General features: G+C 39.6%; 1 protein-coding gene across 1 annotated transcript in view; it reads right to left on the bottom strand.

The window, feature by feature from the left end:
• PPA2 (inorganic pyrophosphatase 2) overlaps positions 1-19154 on the bottom strand; it is a 34986-nt gene extending 15832 nt beyond the window's left edge. The window contains 9 exon segments of the mRNA XM_018072539.2: positions 1187-1313; positions 2618-2704; positions 4449-4568; positions 7003-7056; positions 15538-15582; positions 17221-17285; positions 19024-19056; positions 19059-19101; positions 19104-19154. Coding sequence (XP_017928028.2) covers positions 1187-1313; positions 2618-2704; positions 4449-4568; positions 7003-7056; positions 15538-15582; positions 17221-17285; positions 19024-19056; positions 19059-19101; positions 19104-19154 — 625 coding nt within the window.

Below are 19154 nucleotides of genomic sequence, written 5' to 3'. Positions count from 1 at the left end.
GTAGTAATTCATCTGCCCAATGATTTAAATCAGCATCAACCCAAGAGTTTCCTTTTCCTCATCTCCTCTTCTCCCCTTCTTTCCCCACAAGTCAAGTATTCTCCATGCGAAAGCAACCTGCAAGAAAACTGAGAATGAAGGGCCAGTCCAGTGACATACTTTATGTTCAGAAACCAGGACAAAGCCTCAATGGTTGAGGAACACAATTGCTTAAAAAACTACTGGATAGCCCTACTCCTACAGAAAGGTAACTCTGTGCCTTGGTGCTCCCAACCAACAAAGAGCTCTGATTGTACATACCTGATGGGTATTGATTGCGTGTGTATATATATATGTATATATATACACATGGGGTTTGATCTCATAACAATCATTTTTAGACAAACCTCCTCACTTAATTCTCATGATTCCCAAACACTGCATTTGAGGAAGAGAACCTCTGTTTATCCAGAGAAAAGCTGTACTTTACCTGTGCTGTAAAAACCTACTTCCCTGCAGCTTTAACACATCTTCAAGCAAAATTAGATCTCATCTGCTATTCACGTAGACACATTTCAGTATTTGAATTTCATTTGCATATCAGAAGAATGGTAACAGGGAATATAAGTCTGAACAGGATATTTCCCCCTGCACAGCTAGGGGGATATTAGGGTGATACTAGGGTGAGCTGCACTAGCAGTTTACTTTGCAAATTTTCAGGTTAAAAGGGGAAACACACTAAGCAACAAACCCTGGAAGTAACACACTTACAAGTGACAAAGTACTAGAAATATACAGCCTTTTCAGAATGCAACACAATGCCTGCAAATATAACAGGCACAAACACTTTCAACAAGGAAAATAGCAGTGTGCTATGTAACGCAAGTGGGTAAATATTCACTATTACACAGGAGATAAGCCTGTAATTTTAGGAGGTCACTTTCTAAGGCAGTTGTGTTTCAGAAGTCAAAAGACTTTCTGTATGACAGGTCCGCTTGAAAATCCAAGTGAACCATTTCAAAAAAGTTTACTGTGAAAGCACATATACCCTCCATGAAGGAAGCACCTGACTTAAACAGAACAATAAAAGAAAAGTCTTGCCTTTCCACTGTGTGCCTCTTCTTGTCCTGGGTGGTCTAAACTCAGGTACCATTCTACTGTGCAAGTTGTGGACCTAACTTGCATAAAGAAAGACAAAAATACTTGCCATGGATTTTATGGGCTTCTGGGTCATCCACACTGATAGCAATTATCTTCCAATCTGTCTCTCCTTCATCAACAAGAGCTAAAACACCCAAAACCTTCACTTGAACAATCTCACCAGAAGAACGAACCTGAAACAGAACACATCACAAAGATCTGGAAAACACCACAAAGAATTTCTCCTTTACCTTACAAAAAAAATAGTTTTACTACGTTTTTGACTAGCAGCTATAGCACTATTGCAAGATAGATCTGAAAACCTAGCACACATGTGTTTAACATTTCTAGCCTTTCTCCTACTATTTGTCAACCCTCAATCCTCTAGTCAGCATTTAAGTACACAAGAAGCTAGAAAATATTTCCTTCCTTTTTACCCTAGTTCCTCTACCCTTTCTTGATCGTCACTCCAAACTGCAAGTCAAAAGTAGCTCATACTCATTTTTTAACTTATTCCTGTCTCTTGACTGTCTACTTTCCTCAACTCATGGTCGTAATTTATCTCTTGTTATTCCTTCCTCTAGACTCCAGTATACACGCATAAACACACAGCCCTTCCCCAGAAATAACAGCACAACTATTTTTCCATTATCTTAGGAACCTTCTCTCTACCAGAAGATACTCCCTTTGTAACTCCTTCTGGATCCCTTGAAATTCATCTTTAGGCTCCTCACCTCAAATAGTCGGTTACCACCTTCACTGAGGTCACCAATTAAATTTCCCCTTACCTAAAATATCCCAAGATATCTCTCTTCCAAACTCATTAATTTCATAACCTCATTTTTGATACCACAGAACATTGCTTCATTCTTCACTGCCTCTAGATATGTACATTTTTCTTTCAGTGAGCTAAACCTTTTCTTTATACCTACTAATGGTTTTTTCTGCACCTCTTTTTCATCCATCCACTTTGTGACTCATAAATCTGCAACACGGCAACAGGTTCCTGTCTTCTCTAGAAGAGGATCTACTTCTGTTTGCACCCATGAGTAAACTCAAACTTACCTCCTTTGTGGGTCTGACCTTGTAATTTTAATGTGCTAAGGCTGTCATACTTCCTCATCTTTCAACAACCTGTTCACAGCTACAATACTCCTAATAGGAGGAAAAGAAATAAATCTTTTCCTTTCCCAAAAATCTTAACTCCCTCCTACCTCACACAAAACTCAATGTCCAGCCACAGAACTTCAGGACGGTGTTTTTTTATTTTCCCTTTTATCAACTACAAACACTTTACCAAATCCTTCTTTTTTTCCTTCTTTTTAAAAATCCACAATTTCCTTACCTATTCTCTCCTTAGATCCTCTGTTTATACTGTCATCAACCCCTAATACTATTACCATTTTTTTTGTTTTCCATCTGACCTTCTCTTCCAGAAGTTGTTGCCAAATTATTAAGTTAACCTTGATAAATTAAATTAATCTCAATAAAGACAAACCTTTGAACCTATTTCACAAACGTCAATAGGATCGTTATCCCCACAACATCCTGTAATGGTATCTGTATGGTTTGGATCTTCCCAGGTCTGCCAAAGGAAAGAGAACTATCAGTTATCAACTAAACTGCAATCATAACTTGTCTTACCACTAAATTACTAAGATTAATAAAAACACCAATAAAAACATCAGCTTTCTGAGAACAGGCTTGCTCAATGGGAGAAGAAAAAACAAACAAACAAACAGCCAATGGACTGACCTTGAGTAACTTACACTCAGGACAAGTAACATGAGGATTACTGAGGACACAGAAACAAAAATATTAACTGCATCCATGACTCAGCAGATACACTTTACCCAATTGCAGTGATTAAGGCATCAGAGGATGCTGAATTCAGATTTTTGTAGTTACTAATGGTTATGGGATCAAGCTAGGATATCTTACAATTACGTTTTCATTATGCTCTTTAAATACCATGACACTAACACTTATTGCTTTCAAAAATATGGAGGCTTTGAGCTAACTATCCTCCTAGGCATGGATTTGTCAGAATCCAATAAGCTTTTTAAAGTTTTCAGATTTGGGTATGAAGTATTTCTTAATATTTTGAGATGTGTACCTTCCCAAGAACAGTGAACTGCTTAAGACCAAAAAAGTTTCTCCAAGGGTAAGTTTAAACCCCTGCTCTGAGCACTGTACAAGCAAGGAGTCCTAACCAAGTTATACTAATTTAATTACTAGACCAGTACATGTTCTTACTCTTACTGGCAAGTAACTCATTCTACAGTTGAGAAGTTTTTCTGTTAACAATTTTAAGTCCAATGAAGTTTCATTGAAAAGATTTTAGAAAGCTTTTTTTTTTTAAGGAGCTATGCTGTTAGCTCCTGCTGTCCATGATCATAACTCCACCTCAAAATTGTTTATTTTTCCAAAACTCTTCCAAAGGGTTTTTTATTTAAGACTACATTATATCAGTGTTACTTTTCTGCATAATTTCATCTCTTCACATCTAGGTTAAAAGGAAAGCTCACTAGTTGTTCTCTGGACAGTAGAGTAGCTTCTGCTATGATAGCAAATATTCTAATATATTAAAAATTAAAAATTACAATTATTTCCAGCCCTCTCCGATTTCAGGGTTCAACGTTCAGTGCTTATACAGTTAAATGTAAAGAAAATAAACTACCCTTTTCAAGCTCCATCATGTTCTTCAGTACTAATTTAAGTCCAATGGGTTATTCATAGAAATGAAAAAAGTTTAAAACTTTTCATTATGCTCAAAATTTCATGCATTAGTTGGCTTTTCAAGGCTTGAAGCTTTGAATGCCTCCTGATCAGTAAAGTCTCACAGTTCAGAGAAAAGTTAAGAAAGGCAGTTGAGGTTTAATCTAAAAAAGAACAGCCCTTGTGTTCTTCTTAGTTAAAGATATTAAGAAATCCCAATTAAAATTTATGCTGCAGCATATGAAAATCCTAAATGAGTTTTTTAAAAAATGCCTTGTTTAAGCAGGAAAGAGCTACTTGACAAAGTATTCTTGAATGGCAGACCATGACAGTTTAAGTCTGTCACTACAGCACAGAGACAGACTAAAGATTTGAGATTTCTTGACCATTTAACTCCTTCCTAAAACATAGCTCAGATTTACTTTCACACCCAAATTCTGATCAAAATTTATGGACACAATAAAGTTCAACATAAAAAAAATCCTAATTTACAAATGTATCCAAGAGAAGCATCCCTCTTGCTGCTGATTTGCATTCAGGCAGTATCCAAGATTTACAAGGCAATTTACACAGAAGACAGAAAACTTTCACCATTATAACAAAAATGTTACCTGTGGGAGGGCACCATAATTCCATATATAACCCTTGTGAGGAAAGATATTTGCCACATATCGAAGCTTCCCTTTCTTTATATCTTGTTTAATGGGATTCAACGGCTCCTCAGTGGCAATCTAAGCAGATCGTGAAAAAGGGTGGGGGTGGAAAGGGGGAGAGAGAGAGAAGGAGAATGATAAAATGGAAAGCAATTCATTCCATATTGAACCAGTTAGAAAAATTCATCTGGCAGGCACATGCTTGTGGTTTGAGAATTATTAAAAGTACAATAGCTTCAGTCTGAATCTCAAGGGTCATATTCAAAAAGCAGCTTATTAAGGTTTTAAATAATGCTGTAAAGTGTGCAAGAAAAAAATGAAATCTAGAAGAGAAAGTAATAAATTTATAAGGAAACTGTCATGGTCAAACATAAATACTGAAAGGAACTTAAGTCAGAAGTTTGCACTTTATAGTAAAAGTTCAACAGACATGCAAATGGTGGTACAAGTTCTTCTGACAACAGGGACTCTGACACTCACAGAGGAGATGTTTCATGTTCTTCTTGCCCTCTGTTCCTTGCTCTCCTATTGCACACATCCCTTATTTCCAACACCTTTCAGCATACAAATGCTTTTTAGCAAGCACGAATTCTCTATAGTCACCAAATGCCAACTTAACGCAGATTTGGAACAAGTTAAGCTGGCATTAGAAGAGGGCATTCTTAATCCCAAAGAAGCACTCTCAGAAGGACAGAAGCTGAACAGTATCATCCTCCCCAAAACCTCAACTACAAACCCACTGCCATATGAATTACCTACCACAGCTAATTCACTGTAACCACCCTTTTGACACTACATACCGCAATCCAATCCATGTTAGCTTGGTTCTTGCCTATGAACACTCATCTGAATGGCAAAACATTGGTTACCAGCTGAAGTGGTTACACTGGCTCAGGCAGTGCACAGCTTCCATGCATAAGCACACAGCCCTTAGTCCACATTCATTTTACATCCCTGTAATTTACCTAAATTACCTCTCTCACTCTGGTTACAAATCCATCCCCAAGGAATTCCTCCTTTCTGAACCACAGCAACCTGTCAATAAATAGCACATACTTATTCTGCAAGTAAACCCTCCCCAACAGCTGAGATGATGGTTCACACATTTCTGGTTTCACACTGGATTCTACTTGCTTCTGGTCACAACTTAACACTGAAGACCTTAAATGTGCCACCTGGGACACTGACAGAAGTGGAGCTCAGCAATGGAAACTGGGACAAAGAAGAGTGACTGCCAGCAGCAGACAAAAGTTTCATGAAAAGCCCCTTCAGTAAAATCAAGGGAAGAACAACAGAAACACAACAAGGTGATGAGTAGAAGATCTGTCACTGGGGATGTAACAGCAGGTAACATTCACTCTAAGGCAAGATTTAATTTCCTACAATCTCCATTCCACAAGAGGGAATCTCAGCACAGAGATGCAAAGTATTAGCAGGTATTAGCAGCTTACCACGGTCTGGACTGAAGGAGTGCCAGGACACAATGGCATGGCAAGACAACTGCCTTAACGACTGATGCAGGAAATTTCAGCTATATTAGAAGTTAAATGTTAGAGAACTACATCTAGTCTCCTCTATCAAGCCAGAAGAGTCTACACACTACAGATTTCTGAACCTACCAGGACAGTAAACTTTTCTACCCCTGACATAATGTGCCAAGAGAAGAGGAGGGAGAGTAACCTGAGCTTTAGGCAAAGAGTTCAAGTAGAATTGTCAAAGGAAAATTCTAAGAAAGAAAACTCAGTTTCCACAATAAATCATCAGTTTAAAATACAAGGTAAATATCTAAGGTAACCCTGGTTGCAGAATAACAACTGTGAAGGTAAACACAGTTCAAATAATTTTCTATAATCAGGGAAAGGAGAAAACAAAACTTTGAAATAACAGGCTGGGTAGGTTCTTTGGTATTATTTTCAATAATTAAAATAGTTAACAGCTCAACCACAAGCTTCCTTTAAAGCAGCTGGAAAACATCCCTAAGATTAATACAAGTGTTCAGAAAGATAGGACATATCCTGGTGAGATGTGTTGTTTCACAAACACTACAGATGAAGCCCTATTTGTAAAATATCTCCCTGCAGGAGATACTTTCAATCAGTGAGGTCCCCAAGTAATTTTTTTTTTTTTTGTCACAAGGAAATGCTTTTTTATTTTCAACTCCATTTGTCAGGATTTGGCCTAGCACCCTATAGAGTGGAAATGATTAATTAAATTCTCTGAGTGGAATGCTCCACAAACATGAAAGACTAAAATGCTGGACAACATCCTGAATATCAGTACTTCCGAACTCTGCTGCAGGTATGCTGCACCCTCCAGTCAGATGGTTGAAGAGAAGACACTTCTTATAATTGCAAGGAAAGTGTCTGTATGCACCACTTCAAATCAATTTTTTAACAGAGATTTCATGTGTAAAGAGTAATCCACACTGTGATTAAACTCAGACTATTGAAAGCCACTTCATTGTCATAACTTCCATAAATACCTATATAATCAAGGTATTTTTCTTAATTACCTCCATTTTTGCATTAGTCCAACGAGGCACTTCTACAATCATATTATATAGGACCTAAAACAAAAAACAGTGTCAGAACTGAAAATAAATTCCTCTTGGCAATTAGTATTTTACAGTAACACAAATTCTCTCCTCTGCATTCAGCAGCAACACACATCACATTTCTCTGTTCCAGCTGCTTTTACTTGTACAATTCATTTAGTTCCGCACAATGATATTCAACCTCCTTGGTTCATCCTTTCCCCACCCCACTCCTTTGAGAATACAAACAACAAAAAGTAATGGAAATACACATGATGGTTTTTATGCCCATATCGATATTACTCTTCACAAAATGTTCAGAATTTCCATGGAATGGTTTGCTACATGGCAGTGGTTCAGCCTACTAGTCAAAGAGGATTGGATGTTTCTATAGAAAAGAGTTAGCTTCCCTTAAGCAGTGGAAAGGACAATGCTTCTGTTTTTTTCCCCCTAAGGATTTATTTCTTTAAGGCCCTCCTCTTTTGACTCATTAATTTTTTTAAAAAACCCATGCAAATGCAACAACCACTGACATTTCTGATTCTCAGTCAAATCTAGTTGAAGCGAGGTGATACTAATCCAAAAGCGATGGCTGAGGAAAGATATGGACACAGATACCTCACATTTGTGTTAGGCTTCTTCCTAAGTGAAAGCTGTTTTGAGAAGGGGGTGTGGGAGGAATAAACCCAAAACATGTAAACTTGCATGTTTTTAGAAGAAAAAAAAGTAGTCTACACCTTTCTTACTGAGGAAGTTAAAGCAGTATTTTCCAAAGAGAAAAACTCTGTGTAACCGCCGTAAGATTTCTTCTTCTGAAGCTGTCAGAGGTGAGCACTACCAAGGAGTGGAGTATTAATTGAATTGGGTAACTAGACTAAACCATCAAGCAATGTCTACAACCTATTTTAAATTACTAAAATAACCCCAAAAATATCACATTGCCTGGAACATCTCTTCATAGCCAAAGAAAACTTACATTGGTATTAACAATCACAACAGTTCAGGAAAGGCAAAGTATGTTTTTGCAGAAATTTGTAGGAAAAAAATATAAAGTTACACGAACTGAAGACTTGCACTGACTCTTTAACAACATTGCAATTAAGGCTCCAGTGGACCCTTAAATATTTGTATTTTTGCTCCTTGCATCTTGCAGCTGCAACAAACAAATACCATTACCAGGGTCAATGTCACAGTCTGATTAAAGTAATTCCAATGGTTCTACGATCATGTCCTCCCAAACAAATCTGGAATGTGGAAAGCAAGAAAGCAAAGGAAAATCCCAACTGTCACTCAGCATTTCTATAATGAGATCACAAGCTATGCACAATCCTAACAGCAGATTCCCAACAAATTTAAATTATATTTGCCATCCATAAGTACTGTGCCCATACTGCAATCCGTGGCACATCAGATGGAATCACTTTTCCCAAGCACGTCATCACCAAATAAAAAAAGATTTAAAAAAAAAAAAGAAGAAAGGTGCTTCAGATAAGTTTCAGTTACATAAAGTACACCTTATGTATATAAGAATAGTTGAAACAAAAGTAATCAGAACAAGGGCTCAAAAATGTCAACACTGAGGAAGGAGACAGAACAAAGCAACATACATGCACCAGCAGGTAAGAGAAGGGTTGGAAGAGTGCCCAATAATGTCTGCACATCCATCTGGGAAACATGTGGCAAACAGAAATGCTCAGCATGAAAGCCAGTGCTGACAAGAAACTCTTACGGAACTGCCAAGCAGGTCGAAGAACTGTTCTGACTGGTAGCTACAGGTAGAAAACTTACAAACTACTCCTGGAATTATACATGATGTCTTCCCCTCTACCACAATCCTGTATTTTTCTTTATATGCTGCTATACACTTTTCTGACCATGTCAAATACAATGGCTTCAGCAACCTCTAAACTTGGTTTTGAGCTTTAATTAGTCACAGTTAGTCCAGGTCTTCACCAAATCAACCCTCAGGGCTGGACAACAACTGGACTGAAATGAACACAATGTTGCTCTCACAAACAAACAAAAAAAAATCACTTGAATTTAACTCAGCTCAAAGACCAGGCCCTCATAATTTGTGGTATCAGTCAAATGTGAGTTGTCAAGAGTCTTAAATGTGACAGCCTGACAGATTAATTTGTATGCAAAAAAAATCCCTGAAATACTCTCTAATTCTAAGCTGCCACAAGCATTTACAAGAGATTAATGACTTCATACAGTGTTTACATTTAAAAATAAAAAGTTTTATTTATAGGGTAATCAAATTTTCACAGTGGTGAGACTAGATCCACTGGTGTGGAAAGAAGAGCATATATTTTGACAGATAGAGAGAAGTAGACTCCTCTGGTTTTTAGGGGTTTTTTTCCTCCTCTTCCTATCTTGTTTCCCTCCTTGCCTAAGTATCACCCAGGAATATTTCCATCGCTCTTATTTTCCCAGATCAAGCACCTATTCCTTCTAACCACTTGAATGCTGTCTCCCATCCCTTGCTGAAAACTGTTCCCGCCTCAACTGAAAACAGAAATGCAAGTGTCAGACACCACTTGTCTTCACAGATTACCATCTGCATATGTCATTCAGTGGTTAGTTTTGGCTGGGGAATGCATCTGGTAACTGATATTTTTATCTTTATTTTAAATCAGTAAAACAAAAAATTCCACCCCACAAAACCCCCCAGTAAGCACTTCTACCCCCCCAAGCAATGGTGAGACTGCTTCAATAGCCCACTTGACACACCTTCAAATGACAGAAAAAATATCTCTCATCAAACAAAAACTATTGCTTGCAAAGTTTACCATTTAACTGCCTCAGTACAATAGCAGTCACCTGGTCTGCCTGAGATCATTGCTAGCTGCAGACCAGATTTAATCCCACTCTGCACCTGATGTAGAAAGGACTCCAGTTCAGGAGAGCCAACTGTACAACAGGCCAGATGGAGCAGCCTCATGCCAACTCTGTGGCTGACACTCTCCTCAGGACAGTATTCCTGGAGCATGCAAGAAAAAAGGAGGAAACAGTTTCCTAGATTCAGAGAAAGAGACAGAACTCATCTGCTAGGGAAAGAGCACTGACAGAGCCCAGAGGGACTTTCAACCCAGGGTATTACGTAGCTTTTTTGACTTTGAGTCAATATGAACACGAGACAGACATTTGTACTTATGTTCTATTATACCTCGAAGAGGTGATGGGGGCCAGGGGGGTGTGGAATCTATTTGCTCAACACAGAGAAGTCAAAAGTGCATTTCCTAATTCCTAAAACTGAATCAGCAAATCAGCAGAAAATGACACAGTAGAACAACCAGTATGTCTAAATGATACCCTTTATTTCCTAAGAACTACACACTAAGTACATTACATGGGAACTCACATAGGTTGTAACTGTTTGCTTTATCAGGGTGTTGTCTTTAACACTGCTTGGCAACTTATTGCATTCCATTTCAGCTGAACATCATTTTTAATGTATCATGATATAGTTTTTGCTGAGACAAGCAAAAATGTCTCTCTCACACACAGACAACAGAAATGGGTTTTAATTTTTGAAATAGGAAAACCAGAGAAAGATAAAAAAGATACACAAAACTACTTTGGCACATTTGTACAGCAAGTATCAAGAAAAACAAGCAAAATACAGACTGCTGTACGCAGGTAAACTATTAGTCATCATTCTCTACTCCAAGACTGATGGCCAAAAATAACTGCTAGTTCTGGCTGTACAGATTCTTACAGAAGATAGCTCATTTTGATCAGAGTTTGTCATTAGAAATCTGAATATCAGAAGAGAAAAAAAATAAAAAGACCTTTCTTACACTATTTTTACAATCTGCCTTTCTGGAATGCCCTATACCCGTCTCAAAACCAATTCTTCCTTACCTAACTTTCCCTTTGTTGTTCAACTATTTCCTTTTCCAGTCATTCCAAGTTCCTTAGCTTGTGCACTTGAGGAAAGGGTTTTGAATAAGCATGATTTTGCTCGAGGGTTGCAACCCTTAATGCTGAACTCTGAAGGTTCAGCTAATTTGAAGCAGAAGTGGAGCAACCTCTGTAGAGCGAGGAAAGTGATGAGGGAAAGAGACAACAGAAACTCAGTACAATTTCATAAAATGACAAACATCACCACTTTTTAAGGCCTGATTGTGATTCGCCATCACCTTGCATGACAAGGAGAAAAGATATGCTAAAGTTGACAATTATTTTAGTACTTTTTATAGAAGTGTACTTAAAAAAATCTGAAAGCACTAGATGCAGCTGGTCACTCTTTGTCACAGTGAAGTTCTGAGCTCAGAAGAAAGAGAGAAGAAAAAGCAGCTATCATTTCCTTTTATTTTCTGTCTGCTGATTTGCAGTCTTGCAGGGATTCTCATCAACCATCAACTGAACATGGCAGCATCCACCTGAGGACTAACAAGAATGAGAGTGATAAGCTGCAGTCCAGCAGCAGTGTGAACAAAGGATGATGTTTGAAAGAAAGAAAAAAAAAAGGAAAACAAGAAGGCAAACATGGACTGTCATTAAATATACCCAGAAATAAATGGAGTGGGGTTTCTTTATAAAATGAGTACCCATGTTATAAGCATTCCCAGTGTAACACTTCCTGTAAGGTATTTGCCAATGAAAACAACAAACCAGATGCCAGCAACATCTGGACACCAAATAGACTGTATCTAAATGAGAAGGCAGTGGAACTTTTCCAACATAAATTAACATGCCACATAGCAAAAAAAGGAATGCAGTGAGTGCCCAGCACAAATGCAAAGTGCCTGCAGTCTCTTCATAGTGTACTTCTCTCATGTTATACTGAAAAGGGAATCACAAACACTACACTGGTTTTTACACACAGGTATCTCACTGGTGTCAGGCATATTCTCTGATCACCCAGCTACGGGACACATTCATCTGCAGAACTACAGTGTACAACCATGACATGAATAAAAATGAAACACTGGCTTTCTCAAGTTTAAGGAACCATTTATTTGAAGTTAAGCTTGATCAAATCACTGATGTAACTTTCTCAGTAAACCAACTCTACTCTGGGTAGATTTCAGCTGGACTGCTGAGTGAAGACTACTTCTACTCTCAGTATTTGTCCCTCTACAAGAACACAGAGCAAGGCTGCAGCTAATGGACACATCCTCAGAAAAGAGCTGGGCAAGTTCAAGCATCAGGGTGAAAGATTCACTGATAATCTAAAATTCGGAATACAAATCTCTGACCACATAATGGACACATTATAGCCCAAGTTACATATATTAAAAAAAGGTCTAACATCAGCAAGAACTGTAACAGAGGCTGTAGTTAAGGTAGAATACAAAGTCAGTACAAAGTGTGCACCTGTTCTGCACAGAAAATGATGACAGCTTTTCCTTTCTTAAGAAACATACTGACTTTATCATAAGACAACTCTGACACCAGTTTTGAACACTGAAGCATAAAGTCTCTATCAGATCACCTATTCAGACAACATGACCACTCTGATAACCCTTTATATCTCACCTGACTAGTTAATTTATTAGAAATTTCTGCCTCACAGAAGCAACTCAGCTGAAGTTCACAAGGGCATTCCAGCACTGTGCAACCCACAGGATGCAACAAAATAAAAGCTGTCTTGTTTCTTTCTTTCTACCTTTTTTCAGATGCTCTTGTGAGTGTCTGCAAGTTAGAGAACTATAATCTCTACGTGCTTGGACAGATTCCTTACCAGGACGTACACCTGAAATAAAACTTTGTATTCAAGAACACCTGGGTCCTCTGAATGATGTGACACGTGAATACCAAAGATATACAATGACAAGCAGATTAGAAACGCTTTCACTACAGCAGGAAAGCAACATGTCACATTAGTCTTGAAAAGAAAACGATGACCTCTTCAAACCTTCTTCCTGCCAGACATGGAAGACCATATTCAACAATCAGGCTCTGACAGTTTTGACTGTAACCACAGTGGAAATATCCGCTCTTCCAGACAGAGATGTGAAACTTTTGAAACCTTTCACAGAGATTTACTTGGGTAGGAATGGATTCCAAGTGCCTGCAATGCTTAAGGCAATGCAGGAGTTCAGACTGCAAACTGCTAATAATTTTGAGACTGGAGCTGAATATGATTTCTTTCAGCATAGTTTCTCCCTCAAAGTAACTTCTCTCTAGTCTTCAAATGGTCAAAAATCATCTGTGAAAGCAAAAAGTCAGTTGTCAGCAGTGTCTGCAAAGCTAAATTTGGGAAGATCTAAAATGTTATGTGAAATGGTTGCATTATTGAAAACAGTTCCTACAGAAACAGCACGTTTCCCTTAGAACTACAAACAGACTGCAAAACAGTGAGCTGTAGGATGTGCATTCCCCTACCCCATGACTGCTGAAAGCTGAAACTCCTCTATTTTGAGACTTTCTTTTCTGGCATCAGGAACACCTAGGTCAATTTAAAGTAGATTAGACAGATTGAAGAGACTCTTGCAGAATTATCTTCAGTTTCCACAGCTAGACTGCCATCTGATGAACAGCAGCTCAGCGTAATTTAACACACACTCTTAAGAGGGTTTGCCCTTGTCCAGAGTAACAAATAACTGTCACCCTAAAAGCACAAGTTTTAAAGATGTCAGTGTGTTTCCAGGTTAAGAACAAGTATCACCTTTGAATTCTGGTCAAATTCAGTGCAAGGATCAACTGAACATCAGGTATCAATAGCAACCTGTATATCCCTAGACAAGAGGAAGGAGTACAGTGCTTCAAAGATCTTCTGAAATCAGTACATGATAATCAATTCCTGATTTTCCTGTTACACTCTGATTAAGCTATGCTTTCCCTGCATACACACACACAGGGATGCATTTCTCACTAGGCCAAGGCAAAGAGAGCTGCTGAAGAGCCCAGTGTAGAAGAAACTGCTTTCCTGAACACAAAAATTCATCTGTTTTCTCTCTCCTCCCCAACTCCCAAAGATAATGGTGAAAAAGGGTTTTCTAAACTATTTGTTTTCTTGCATCTCACCATCTAAGTAAAGACCAAGAACGTTTGGGAAGCCTGTAGTCTGTGCATTCGCTTACTTGCATCAGAAACCCACTAAGATTGAAATGTACACTTGCCTTTGCTCATTTTCTGTAGCTCTATTAAATCACAGTCCAGAGTTCTCTAACGGGAAGAATTATATGAAGCAGCTCTAGATGCTACACTGTCCCAGAAAGCAAGAGCTGCTCATCCTCACTAGCATTTTCCAGCCACCTCTCCCCAGACTACAAGAAACATGGTTTTCAACAAGCTAACATGCTTCTCACTGCACAGACAAATGCAGTTTTGAACATTTTTAGATGCTGCATAAAACATAGTTGCACCTGGCAGGTATTGTCACAGTATTTATAAGCAGGTAAGAAACAGAATACTTGACTTGCAGCAAGGGCGGTAAATAAGAACTGATGTTGCAAGACAATGATTTTTCAAAAAAGTCAACTGGCACATACTCTTTGTCCTGAATAATTCCTCTTTCAGACATGATTCTACACCTACTAGACTGTACTTAAATGGGCATCAAGCTACAGGAAATCTAAAACACATTACTTAGGTATTGTAGCTTGAATGAATCACAGAGCAAAGGGAGAGGAAATACACAGGGCAGGACTGTGTGGGGACTGTTGCACAGCAGAAGAACCAGTGTACCACACACTAGTTGCAAAACTATGAGAACCCAGACAGTTAGAGCAGTTCTTTCACATCAGATGGGTAGTTACAGTTTTGCAATATGACTGGCCGAACAGATATGAGGAGATAAAGCTTGGGACACACACCTACCCACACACATACATACATCATGGCCTTAAAACAGTTTGGTTCATTTTTTTTTCTTTCACATTCTTCTACTAACTTTTAGATGAGCCTGTGCCAATCAAAGCAGAGCAAAAAGTGTTACATTTTGGAAAAGACACTTGCATAAACAAATCTTGTTTCACAGAAAAAGCTTGAGCAGATCTTCCATGGTTTTTGGGCTTCTGTTAGGCTTAAATTCAGTGCTGGATAATGCTGAACTATTAGCAGATGTGATTTTTCTCCCTTTGGGCTTCCCAGATGAGTACAGAAAACAACATATCCTCAGCTTTGAGAGGCAGATACTTAGTATAATTTCTGTCCTAACATACTTAGGACTTCTGAAGTTCTGTATATATAACAAAGATTATCCAGAGAGCATAATGAATATTTCATTAATTGAGGTTTAACTGCAAATGTTTCTGAATGCAATAGTAAAAAAGATCTACACATCTACACTGTACTAGTCACAACAAACCTTTGAAAGAGTGGTATAAGTGTTTGCCTTTGAGAACATCTTGATGAATAAAAGAATTCTGACGTTTCTGGTCCATTCAAAGAGGAGAATATTAAATCCCTTTAAGCCTTTTCCTCCTAAAAGACTTGCATTTGAGGACATGTCAACTTTATTCACTGAGAGCAAGTTCACTTTGCAGAATAGTGAACTGATGTTGGAAAGGAAATAGACGACATAGTTAAAAAAAAACCCAAACCGAAACTTCGCAGTACCTCAGATCCAGTAGTCTTTGCCCTCTTTGCAGGAATTTCTTTATCCTATAGGGAAAGAGTGAAGTAAAAAAGTGTATCAAGAACATCAGAGAGGAATACTGTATTCACATAACTATAGACAACAGTAGTTTGCAAGGCAATTGAAACACTCTTTTTTGAGCATAAAGGTCTAAACTATAACTTTTAAAAGTAAGTACTCAGTTCTGTTTCATTGTGACATTTTAACCTTCAAGATGTTAACAGAAGAAGATAAAAAATGTACATGGATACATCCACCGTCTCCCAACTACTAAGAAATTTAAGCAGCAATTTAGGTCTGTCCTCAACTGATTAAAAACACAGTCATCCTTCTGTACAGTCGAAGAAGAAAAAAAAAATCTCAAATAAACAAAACAAGTATGGAAAATAAGGCTGGAGTTATCCATCATAAAGTCCACAAAGCTTAGACCATGGGGTGGAAAGCCTGTAACATACAACTCTTTAAGTCCTCCTCTGACAAAGAAGGCAAAATTAAGGGAGACCTTCACAATGACTCCCCTTCTTGCCACCCCCCACCCTGCCCCGCCCAGGCTCTCTGTGAGATGGAATGCTATTTTCCTGCTCACATACCAAAATGAAAGTCTCTCCACATTGATCAGACACTGCTGTACTCTAATTTAATCTACTGAAAAATTACAGACTATAGCCCACTCCTACAAACTCTAAACTCTACATATACGAACAGCAAGGTCAACAGAGAATGTGTGATGGAAATGCCCATTGATTGTCCAGCACTAGCACCCACTGAACAGGGCATCTTATAATGACACTCTGAATGAGATAACTTCCATTGACTAGCACTCAGGTCTCCTGATCAAAAAAGGTTTCATTCATATTTTAAATCTCTCGGTTTTAATAATTCACAAGATTGGCTCATCAGTTCAGAAGTCTCCATCTGAACGCCTTAAAACTACTGACCTTTCACATCATTCATATCATCCATAGAGACTCGGTAACAGATCAAGAAAACAGCTAAAACCCTCCCAACCTGTTTGTCTAACAAGCACACCATGATAAGCAAACCCAAACCTAAACTGAAGACTGGCAGTTCTCCCACCAGTGACAGACAAAACAGGCGTTTCATTATTGCTATAACGAAGCCCCAGGGAGGGTGGCTAACAAGACGTGAAAGTGCTCAGCTGCACCTCACGCACTGCCATTCTCCAAAGGTGTGATTACCACTTCTCTCTTGGGCATTAGTGTTGCCTTACAATTACAACGCTCCTTCTGGGAATTAAAGACGTACACCGTAAGTTGCGCAAGCACGTGCTGTACATATACTACAAAGAAACGCACACTTTTAATTGTAGATGCAGAAAACCACCAATTTAAAAAGAGTAGCAACAGAAAATTAATTCAAGCACACATAAACACAGACCTAAACACAGAGAATAATCACAAGGTACAGTGAGGGTTCCTCCTGCCCTCAATCACTTGAGGACTTAGAGAGACACCTAGGCTTGCCTACACAGCAATCATTATGTTTCATTGTAAGGAGAAAATTTGGTGGAATTATTGCGCCTTTATTACATAAGGAATCAGCCTGAGTTAGACTGGTCCTTTCTGGCACAATACATCTCTCCATTGATTATCCAAAAATCTTTGTGTTTCAAATTAATTGTGTTTCAAGGCATAAATACATACCTCTTTAGATGCAGCCAACAGTGGAATGTCATGAAATGGGGAAATATATTTACCATCTGCATTCTCTGAAAGACAGAACAAAGAAGCAGCATCACAAACCTAAAGATGTGCCATACAATGTTGGTGTTGCTAAACATCATGCAGTACAGAAATGTATATATGCTACGATTATGCATTAGTTAAACTTTTCCCGAAGTTTAATTTCAAGTACTAAAAATTAACTTACATGTAGGACAAGGAATTTGATTGTTTTGATAAAGATTCATTAGAATCAATTTTATTGCTTTAGTATTCAACACTATGCTCCTCTTCTGACTACCTGGCAACACAAGCTATGTTAAGATGAAAAGATCCTTTCATTCTCTTTTCTTCTCACTGGCCATACACAACCATTATCAGAGGAAAAAAAAAAAAACAAAGGAACTTCATGTCCATCAGCAATAAATGAATTAATCTAGCAATGTCTAGCAATGTCTCTAGAACAGTGTGATTTCACTGTATTTCTAATAAACTGGGTTTCAGGACCACAAAGAGAAAATCCTCCAACACAGCAGGCCAAAGTTTGATCAAAAGAGTGAGGGATAGGACAATTGTTCAGGCCCTAGATATGAAATACCACAGAAACTGATATTAACTTAAAGGGGGCCCAACTGCACTTCGGCCTTGCTCCCACTTGAGAAAGAAACAAAATTCATTGGAGAGGATGTTTAAGTTTTTCAAACTACTCCACTGAATTTTTTTCAACATACTAAAAGCCCAAGTACCACATAAAAACAGTGCAAACACTAACTCAAACCTCAAGGAATTTCTCCTCTGCTAGTACCTCTATTCACAGTAAAGGAAAAAGTAGACAAGTAACATCACTTAGCTTTGGACTTAACTTTGACCACCTCAGCAAAGAGAAGTGAATGGAGTTGATCTGCAACTCCTGGAAGCCTCCCAGATGCTTCCCCCAAACAAAACAAAGTTTAGTGCTAGGCTGTTTATTCCCATCAAAGAAAGTGACTTTCCCAGATGAGCTCGTGGGCTGGCAGCCCCAGGGACTGAGCACGAGGCAGCTCTGGCAGGACGCTGCCAACCGGGTACGCGACGCCTCCGCTTCTCCCACACCAGCGGACGTCAGAATTGACTGCTTATAGGTCAATGGACCAAAAACGTACAAAACCACTGCTAGAGATTTGGCACCCAGATAGACAACACTGTTTCAAAAAACCACTGCCAGAGAACTGGCACACAAGCAGACAACATTGTTACGAAAATGGGTAATACTGAACACGGCACACCCTCAGCTCTCAGCGGGCCTTGAAGAGCCTCCTGGAGCACTGCCCGTGTCTTCGCCGTGCCACTGGCTGGCCCCCCCTCGAGGCCGGAGCCCCACGTTTTGGGTGCCAGCCTCCCATCTCAGTGACGTGTATGGAGGGAGGGGGGTGCCCTGGTCACAAGGGACAGGCTGCGCTGTCACACCGCAGAGCCTCCCGTGGCTGTCCCCGGGGTACCACAGCCCCCCGCCCCAGGCTCCCACAACACGGCGGCGCTTCACCCCCGGCGCCCTTCGTCCTCCGGGGCTGGGGAAGGGCACGGCAGAGCCGGGGCTGAGCAGGCCCAGCATCCCCTCCAAAAGCCGGGATCTCCACAGGATCCGCCCCCACACTCTAGAAAACACTGCTCCCTCCCTGCAGCAAGTGGGGTGGCTCACCGAGCCCGATGAGCCTCCGCGGAGCGGGACCCGCCGCCGCCTTCTCCCTCCGTCGCCCCGCGGGACGGGGAAGGAAGGGGTTTACGGAGCCCGGGGCTGCTACTTACTAAAGTAGAGGCGGTAATCGGGCGAGTTGGGCCGCCTCGCTGCTCCGTGCTGTAGCGGGCCATGGCGCCCAGGCGCCCCACCACCCCGCGCCGCCAAGCAGCAGCCGCGACAGCCCCCGCGGCGCCCGCAT

Source organism: Manacus vitellinus, unplaced genomic scaffold (assembly GCF_001715985.3).
Source record: "Manacus vitellinus isolate BGI_N305 unplaced genomic scaffold, ASM171598v3 scaffold_0_pilon, whole genome shotgun sequence".
Classification (NCBI taxonomy): domain Eukaryota; kingdom Metazoa; phylum Chordata; class Aves; order Passeriformes; family Pipridae; genus Manacus; species Manacus vitellinus.
This window is presented reverse-complemented; position numbering and strand designations above follow the sequence as displayed.